The 9,526-nt window shown below is 46.9% G+C and overlaps 1 protein-coding gene across 6 annotated transcripts in view; it reads left to right on the top strand.

Moving 5' to 3' along the window:
• Window positions 1-6,660, top strand: part of ZNF831 (zinc finger protein 831) — a 111,407-nt gene extending 104,747 nt beyond the window's left edge. For 4 of the 6 annotated variants that reach the window (XM_047852398.1, XM_047852399.1, XM_047852400.1 and 1 more), the window contains 2 exons: window positions 601-749; window positions 1,478-6,660. In XM_047852398.1, coding sequence (XP_047708354.1) covers window positions 601-749; window positions 1,478-2,317 — 989 coding nt within the window. In that variant the 3' untranslated portion in view covers window positions 2,318-6,660. Of the gene's footprint in view, window positions 1-68; window positions 307-600; window positions 750-1,477 lie in introns of those variants that run through there. The other 2 variants (XR_007150832.1, XR_007150833.1) reach the window with 2 other exon arrangements.
• Window positions 6,661-9,526: the final 2,866 nt, after the last annotated feature.

Below are 9,526 nucleotides of genomic sequence, written 5' to 3'. Positions count from 1 at the left end.
CTTGCAAGGGAGCTGCTGTTTTGCAGATGTTATCAAGGCCCCATCTTTGTGCCCCTTTCCCCACCCAGATCACAGCAATAACCATCTCACAACAACAGCAGCACCAAAACCGACCTTGCTTCCTGCTGCCCAGTGCTCGGATGGACACAGAACCTCATATGCCACATAGATGGAGATTTCTACCCTTGACCCCGGATGCATGGCCAGAGACTTCAAGCCAGTCTGAAGTGAGCCTGAACAAACGTGGCCAGGAAGATGGCTCTGATAGAAGAAAGCCACGTGAAATATATATATATGTATATATGTGTGCGTATATATGTGTATATATATGCACACCCATATATACATATATACATATATATATATATATAGATAGATATAGATATATATATAGTTTGGGGATTTTTCTGCCTTGGGAGTTGGTTTTGCCATTGCTTAGACCTTCTATTTGTGTGAAGTGCCTCAAGGTCAACGTTCCCGCACACATTGTGGGAGACGAGGGTTGACGAGCTCATCGGAGTGGGTGATGAAGGCAGAGTCCTGGGGAATCACCATTTGCTGATGTTTTCCGGTGTGTATAAATGTACCTCCCCATTTTAGGTCTAAATCTGCGAGGGGAGCCATCTCGCACCGCCTCAGAATCGCCTGTTTGTTGTGGGCACGGAGAGGAGGAGGAGGATGTCTCCAGACCAGCTTCCGGAAGCTTCTCTCCCAGCACCAGTTCAAGGGCCGGCAGTGAAATGGACCAGGTAACCGTGAAGGGGGGAACCGTGGTTCTGAGCTGACTCTGTCCGTCGGTCGTGTCGATGAATGGCTCTCCTTTCCTGGTTGCCGGCGTCCCGTGTGGCAGAGCTCGCCCCCCTGCCCGGCACACAAAGTCTGGCAGGTACACAAACACCTCCAGACACCAGGCACTGAAAGAACGGGGCGATCACTAAAAATCCTAAATACGCTTTTGAATTTGTACTTGAAGAGGGTAGAGAAGCTGTCGCGCTGTGGGCATCTCCGTGACGTGACGTCACCGCCAGGCAAGGTTGGGAGGGCTGTGGGCTGCAAAGCACAAAGATGCTAATCCAGACCACGCTTCTAGAAATGCTCCTGTGGAAAAACCTAAGTACAGGGTGCTATGAAATAGCACATCTACCTCACGAGCAGTGGTAGCTTAAAATTGGGTGCGCAGGACTGGAGAGGGACCAGAGTGATGTGGTTTTTCACAAAGTCAGATAACACACAGCAATCTCAGCGACTTGTTTTGTGTCAACAGGGAGTTTTACTCGAGTTACTGCACCAATTAGTTATTAATGGGAACTGATTGAGGACATCCTATTGAAGTTCACGCTCGATCAAGAATCATTAGGAACTCAGGACCTAGTTTCATTGAGGACCACGTTTCTAACCACAAGCTTTTGTTTTTGTTTGTACCAATTAACCACCGCCCCCCCCCCCCCCATTTGTTTTCCTTTGTACTTTTCTGCAGATTTCGGCAGCTCCCAGTGGGCGTGGTGACCGCTGCACGCAGAACACTGCCTCCGGGTCGGGACCGTCTGAGCGCTCTGACTCCTGCGTGGCCGTGGCTACTGATAGCCTTCTGTCTCAAGGCAGAGGTCCTGGCGTGGGAACGCTGGAGACACGTCCTCCGCCCGCCCGGGAGCAAGTCTCGGTGGATCTGAAACCGTCCATTTTCTCAGATACTCAAGAGCCTTCTTCCCTTGGGTCCAGAGGGACCCCTCTCCGCCAGGATGTTGCTCCCTGTCTGGCTGCCGTCTGTGCTCTGGGGGAGAGAGTAGGTCACACAACCCTGGGACTTCACAGTGCCGAGCCACAGGACCACAGAGCGGCAGGGGAGGCTCTGACGCAAAGTTCCCCAGCTAGAAAGGCTATCGCCGCGGCCGTGTCGCCATCAGTCTTGCCAGGGAAACCTTCATGTGGGCAAAGAAGGTCAGGTTCGCTTCTGTTGGGGTCAACTGGAAAGACTCATCTGGAAATGCCAGCACCAGGTTCAGCTAGTTCATACCAAGAGGAAGGAGAACACAAGACATTTTTTCCCACTGGGGGACAGTATGGGGGTGGGGAAATGGTGGTCCCCTGCCCTCCTTTAGGAAATGAGAGTGGGAAATGTCAAGTCTCTGGATTAACTTCCCTAAAGGATTGTGTGGTTCCTTCTAAGCCAGGGCAGCCCAGAGAATCCCCTGAATCCCCTGAAGCCCCTTCGAAAACTGTCAAGAGGAGGGGCCTGGAAGGACTCAGGAAGCAGACGCGAGTGGAGGTCAGCGACACCAGCAGTGATGATGAGGACCGGTTAGTGATAGAGATGTGAGGCTTCTGATGTCTGCAGTCAGAGACCGCATGCTGTCGGGCTGGCAGGAAGGCTGAACTCTATTTCGCCAAGCACCTCCATGTTAGGAGAGCCAATGGGGGATCTTTGCAAGACATCCCCAGCCGGCTCCAGCCTCCCTTCCCCAGATCCCCTGGCGGTATACCAGGCGCCAGGCAGGACAGGGGTCGCAGTGGAGCAGAGCCTAAGAACGCCTGGCGCACGGTGACCGTGCTGGACTCCCAGCCGCGTCCTCTGCATCGGCCCCCGCTGCCTCTTCCAGTCACGTGGCATTAACCAGGAGAGCCACAGTCACAGTCGACTCGTTTACGTATAAGTGAACCCATAGAGTCGAGTCGGCCGACTTCCTCCATCAGTAAGCTGAGGGTTTGCTTCAAAGGTGGTAAGCATGCTTGGGTCACTGGGGTAGCTTGGCAGAGGAGGTGGGGTATGACGTGGGCATCAAGATACTTCTGTTCACTCTAGAAACGAAATCGAGATGCATTAAAAAACTGAAGTTTGGCTAGAGTCACTTGCGTCTGTAGTGGAAGTTGTAAATATCCTTCAAAATGCCTATGATCTGGTGAAATGCCGATTGTCCTTACATGTCACCCAAGTGGTCAGTGCTTACCTACGATCCTACAGCAAAAGCATGTCATGCTTTCGGGCCCGGTGCCTTTTGTGCTGAGGCCTCCGAAACCCTCGGTGTTTTTAGCTCTTGCAAAGGAACGCCGTGTTAAAAGTTGATAGAACAGTCTCTGGAATGAGTCATTTTTTGAGGGGGAAAAATTCACTTATTTTTCTCTGATTCTCTCTGTCATATTGTGCTCTGAGCAATTTCAATTAGAGGGGTACATTTTAGTAATCTGTACAGCTTAAATTGATGCCTGCTCATCGTGACGGGAGCCTTTTAGATTTCCTCCAGAAGCTTCAAGGATACAAAACTAATTGGAGTTTTGACGCTGTTTTACATCTCAGTAATTTTATTTTGGGGGCTTGGTGTTACTTTGCTGTCAAATTAAATCAGCCTCTGTATTGTGCAAGTCAGAACAGTACAGATAAAATTCCCCAGTATTCCAAGCCAGCACACCCCTGTGCAGAACAGAAGAGCTGATCTACGTCAGCCGACTCAGTGAGCAAAGCCTCGGATTTACTGTGTTTTACTGTGTTCCTCTCCTTCTCCTTAAAGAGGAGAGGAAAAACTTAACCGAGATTTATACTGCTGCATTTCGATAACATTTTATACTTTCTTGTGGTGTGATTTTGTACCATTTGAAACGCACAGCCGAGTTCTTTTGGCTTCGCTGCGCTGTGACGATGTTTGTATGACATCCCGTATCCAAAGCGGCAGCACACAGGCGCGAACGCGCTCTAACGCGTCCTTTCCTGGGCCCGAGGGTGGTCGTTTCAAGGACCATCATGTGACTTTTCCAATTTTAGGGTTATTCATTGAAAACTTCATGGCAGGACCAGCCTCCCCTGGTGGCTTAGCACGTGTCTGTGGTCATTTCAGGTGCGCTCATAAATATCCGAGTGATTTCGAACCCAGCCAGGAAAAACGTAAGAAAGGAGATGAAAGGATGCCAGGCATTCCTTTTGTGTACTATTTGTTTCTTCGTCGTGTACTTTTTAAGCCAAACAGAAGTGATGTGGTGATTATCTACCCTCTGAATTACCCGTGCTCCTGTAATGAGAGAGGAGGTCTAGGAGAGTGGTCTGAGTCTTGAAAGGAGACTTGGAGGGAGAGTGAGGGCCTGACCTTGTCCTCAGTGAGCTGGGAAATCTTGGGTAAGACACGTGCCCTCTCCGTGCCTCAGTTTCTCCAGCTGAGAATGAGAGTTAGACCAGACGAACTGGATGCATCTCCAGCTTATGTGATCTCCTTGTGAGATGAGCTCTCTCTCCTTTACCTCTGGGGGTTCGGGGGCTCAGAGGTGGCCCCCATGGGGAGGGGTCCCACACACAAGACATTTGGGTGGAGACCGGGGAGAACCGAAGCATGAACACCTTCTGCCAAGTGTTGCCCTAAAGAACGTGAGCTCAGAGAAGCTCCATATGATTTTTTCCCCCAGAGTTCCAGATTTTGGGGGTGCAGTCATTCAGTGTACAAGTCTGGCCGATAATTCAAAGATTAGAAGCAAAACCAGAACACTGCTGTGTGAGGGGAAGACAACGTGTCTAGAGGCTGACCTGAGTACTTTGTCTGGGGAGGCACTGATCAGGGGAAGAAAACCGTCTTCCAGATCCTTCTTTCCTGGTAGCTGCTAAGCTATCCGCAGGATCGCTGTTCTAACTCAGTAAAGTCACAGCTCCAAATAACACTGACCTCCAGATGGTGACGGAAGCCCTGTCCTTCTAAGAGCCACCATTGCTGGCTGCCACATCCCACCCTAGATCAAATATGGCGGAACACTGGTTCCATCTCTGCCTCCTCGTGTCTCTTCCCAAGGTGAGCCGGTTGCCAAACCATCCTGTCAGCTGGTCATTTAGCTGGCAGGTGGCAGTGTTTCCAAGTGCGCCTTACTTTGTGTTAGCATGAATTTGTGAAAAGCTACATTCCAGTGGACCAAAAAACAACAACAACAAAGTATTTTGAATGACTCTAGCGGAATTGGCTATTGGAAATCATCCTAAAACACAATTTTTTAAAAATAAAGAATCCTTTTATAAAGCCCTAATAATCTCTGCTTTTATAAGTCTTAGCTTTCCTATGGGGTTTTCATAAAGAGAAATGCAACACCAGGGCTACCTTTTGGGGATAACATCAGCGATCTGTATCGCTGCTTTGGGTTATTGAAAATAAAATTTCGATGTTATTAATTGATAACTGCTGCAGTTTTTACTCTTCAAGTGCATCCTGTGTAAAACAGATTGACTTTAAAACAAGGCAAACTAGAGTTTACAGATCAGGGATTCATTCCTGTCTCTCCCCAGGGCTGTTACTTTTATTGTACCTTTGGGTCAGGGTCTTAAGTCAATTGGTGCTCAGCTTCTTCCACAGAGAATAACTCTAGGGACTCTGGCATAGACTAAAGTCAAGTGCACTTTGAACTCCTTGCTGTTCTCTCAGGGCAAGGTATCCAAGTGCCATGACCCATGATGCTCAAGACTCACCACCAGGTTTACCTCTGCAGCTTCACCTACCCCGGCCAGACATCCCTTGTTAAAGATTCGTGGGGGAAAGAGGTTTCACCCCCCCACCCCACCCCCACCCCCTTGGCAGCCGGTACTGTTAAGTGACTCTTAAGGTCACCTGGTGTTTAACAGGCAACCCAGATGCTCCTTGTTGTAAGGCACGATGGAGGACGACTCATGCCTCCTGTCATTCATAACCTTCGAGATTCTGGATGAAGCTAATATCCCTTTGCCTCAACAACCCAGGAGAACCTATGGTTCATTTGCCACGGGATTAAAAAAAAGATGGCGGAGGGGTGCCTTTAGATTCTCATCAAACCCTGCCAATAGCATGATGGGTCACTGAGGGTGAGTTACACTTCCCCTTCCTAAAATCCCTCCTTTAAGGCTCAGTTGAGAAGAGTAGCCTTGCCAGAAAGCATTGCGACCACAGTTCTTGGCATGAAAGATGAACGACTTGGAGCCTTATGCCAAAAAGAATTTCCTTGCATTTACATTCATTACTTAGAATGATCACATTATTCATTTTTTTCCCCGGCATAGAAATTTGCATCTTGCACAAAATCTGCCTGGTGCAGCAGATTTTCATAGTTATGGAAACTGTCATCATTATTGGAATGTGCTGCTGCTCAACTCTCCAGACATAATTTAATATGGTGAGGAGAAAACGGTCTGCCTGGCTCTGTGGCGGTCACATTGCTGCAGCCGCAGCAAACAGAACTGGTGTTTTTTCCTCACTTCAGTTGGGATGCCCATGGTTCTTGTGAGGGAGCCTCTTTGGCTTTTGAAACACTACGTTTCTTGATATTTAAGCACAAATTTCCTGCCTTTATCTTTCAGAATTCATTAAATGTAGGTGTCAGGACCCAGAAAATCTCGTGTGCTAGATTTGCACCTGTACAGTTCTCTTCTCCCATGCTTTGTACTTCTGTGGGCATATGTATAATTTGATCTGAAGAAGCCTAGGAACATTTGAGTGTAGCGCTTCACCACTGGAAGAAAAGGAACCAGGAAAAATAGTCTCTGTCACTTGGAGCCCTAGAGGATGACTCAGAATCTTCTACATGCAATCAGTTGTTCAGAAGTTGCTACTCTTTTGACTGTTCGTAATCAGGAAAGCTATTGGCTTCTTGGTTGGTTGTTGAAATTTATCTTCTTCTTTATATGGTTAAATTATTTTGTTTTGATAAAAATAAAATTGAAAAGAAAAACGTCTCGTGTGATTTGTTAACATTTTAACCCAAACGACGCAGGCAGTATCCTGTATGAATTCGATATCTGATTATTCCCAAGTAGTTACCCAGACATCCTGTCCGCCATATTGGTATCCCATTCCACTCAACAAAAGGATTAGGTGATGGCCAATCACCATATTTTCTTGTGCTGTTTCCTTTTCCCACGTGGCTCGTTTGTCGTAGCCTGCCATATTTTAGACTTCTTAACTTAAAAATGTGTTTTTAAATTCTTAAATGTAGCTAAGTTTTGAAGCCACATGAGGGCACTATCCACAGTGCAATAATCCAGAACTTTTCCCCTTAGAATTGATGTCTCTTGGATATTTAATGGTGTTCATTAACACAGAAAACATTCATAAGTCAAAACAGTACCTCCTTACGAAGATAGCTTATGTGTTCTTCACAGGAGTAAGTAGGCTTCTTTTACATACCAACACAGTCCTAGTCTTCCACATCTATACCTCTTGAAGGCACTTGAAGTCCACGGAGACACAGGGATTGGGAGAAAAAGTAGGAAAGGAAAAATAGAAGGCACAGATACACTTATTGATGGATCTGAGGAGCTTTTATTCTAACTCCTCCGACTCTAACAGTAATAAATTAGCCCATTATTTCCAACCTTCAGTCATTTGAGAACCATTTAATGCTTTTTGCCATATGTGTCCACATGTGGGTATATTATTTACTTGATACTTTTGTTTAAATCATCTGTCTTTTTTGTCCCATGCCTTTATTATTAAAAATTTTTTTTATAGAAATGTAGTTGACATGCAACGTGGTGTTAGTTTTAGGTGTACAACATAGAGATTCAACAGTTTTAAACGCTTCTCAGTGTTCAGCCAGTGACCATCTGTCACCGTACAACTTCCTAATAATCCTGTGGACTGTATTCCCGATGCCGTACTTTTCACGTCGGTGACTATTTTCGAACTGGAAGTTTGTACCTCTTAATCCCCTTCTTTCTTCCATCCCCCTACCCACTTCTCCTTTGGCAACCACCAGTTTGTTTTCCGTATTTAAGAGTGTCAGTCTATTTTTGTTTTTTAGACTCCATGTGTAAGTGAAGTCATAAGGTGTTTGTCTTTCTGTGTCTGACTTATTTCACTTAGCATAATGCCCTCTGGGGTCATCCATGTTACTGCAGACGGCAAGATCTCATTTTTTATGGCCGAGTAATATTCCCTTGTGTATATACCACACCTTCTTTGTCACCTCTGTCTTAAAGAAGGGATCACTGCCCTAAATAATAATATCTGTGAAATCTCAGCCTGAATTTGATAGTATTGTATATGTTCTGATCTGCATTAAACTAAACTCTTAAAAATTGTTCCTCCACGTGACATACTATCTTCATACAAGCAGTGGTATCTCCCTCACACTGGGGGAAGTATTGAGCGAATCTGAAAGGTACACGCATCGTTCGTTACTGTTGTTATTCTAGTTCCTCTTAAGCACAACTCTTTCCCCATTTTTTTTCTCCGAGCCCATAGAACTGAGGCCACAAGTAGCGTTGTAGGTTAATCATGTAAGTTTCTTCAGTCAAACTTCATAGGTAAGTAACTACCATCCCAAGTGAAGGGATTAGCCCATGTTTCAGTCTCAAAGGAAGAGTCCCGTGATATCTTGTGGTATAAACACATTTTTGTTGTGGTGGTTGGTCGGTCGGTCGATTGGTTGGTTGGTGAGTACCAAATGGTACACGGGAAAGCACAGTTAGGGACTCATGCTGAGCCGCAAGGACTAATCAGTTCCTCTCAAGGACCTGCTTCCATACTTTTGGATTTGAAGCAGATGAATTTGGCTGCTCCAGCAATCAAGGAGAGCAGCTTTCCAGTCTCCTGCTTGGTGGCAGCCTGTTGCTGTTTGGGCTTTGAACGCAGAAGGACTGGCTCTGTGGCGTCTCGGACCTTTGTCTCCAGCTGTGATGGACATCTGCTTTCAGTCTCCCTCCCAGAGGCAAATTCAACACCCTTTATGGTTGAGCATTTGGCGATTTCTGCCCCGAAGTAAGTGAATTGTTTTTCTGCATGAATGCATGAGTGAATGGATTCCTATAAGAAATTGGTGGCTTTGTACATGTGGCCTCTGGGACAGAGTGGCCCAATCCTGTCTCTGGCCACAGTGGAGATCTACTTGTCCTGTGTGTACGTAGTGTGAAATAGGGTATATAATTCAGCAAAAATGAGGCCTCTCGACACCATCACAAATGAAAGGCTGGCTATTCAGGCTTGTTTTTTCTATAGGCTAGTGTTCCAGTCAGACATGTTTGTGCTCTGAGGGTTGCTCCCCTTATGTCTCCCATGCCCCCCCACTCACGTAGAGGTCATTTGTTGGGGACCTACTCAAAAAGTTGTCTTCTTGTTCGAGAACTGAGTAGAGTGGGGCCAGTGAGCTAGGAAATGAGATAACCACATATACAGCCCAGGAGGGATCGCCTTGGAGCAGGGCCCACGGTGACTTCATGTTGGCGTTCTCCGTAGCTGGAACAGTGCATGGCTCATAGCGGGTATTGGTGCACATTTGTTAAGTCAGTGGATGAAGTGGCTCACTGCTGGTCAAGGAGAGGAAAGAAAGTTTATTTTTAATGTTTGTTTATTTTTGAGAGAGACAGGGACAGAGCTTGAGCGGGGGAGGGGCAGAGAGAGAGGGAGACAGAATCCGAAGCAGGCTCCAGGCTCCGAGCCGACAGCACAGAGCCCGACGCGGGGTTCGAACCCACGGACGGTGAGATTGTGACCTGAGCCGAAGTCGGACGCCCAACCGACGGAGCCCCCCAGGCGCCCCGAAAGAAAGATTCTAAGATGAGTGATTTGGCCCCACCCCTTGCCTCATTATCAGAGAT

Source organism: Prionailurus viverrinus, chromosome A3, assembly GCF_022837055.1.
Source record: "Prionailurus viverrinus isolate Anna chromosome A3, UM_Priviv_1.0, whole genome shotgun sequence".
Lineage (NCBI taxonomy): Eukaryota > Metazoa > Chordata > Mammalia > Carnivora > Felidae > Prionailurus > Prionailurus viverrinus.
The sequence above is the reverse complement of the archived record's forward strand: the minus strand, read 5'-3'. Positions and strand labels throughout refer to the sequence as shown.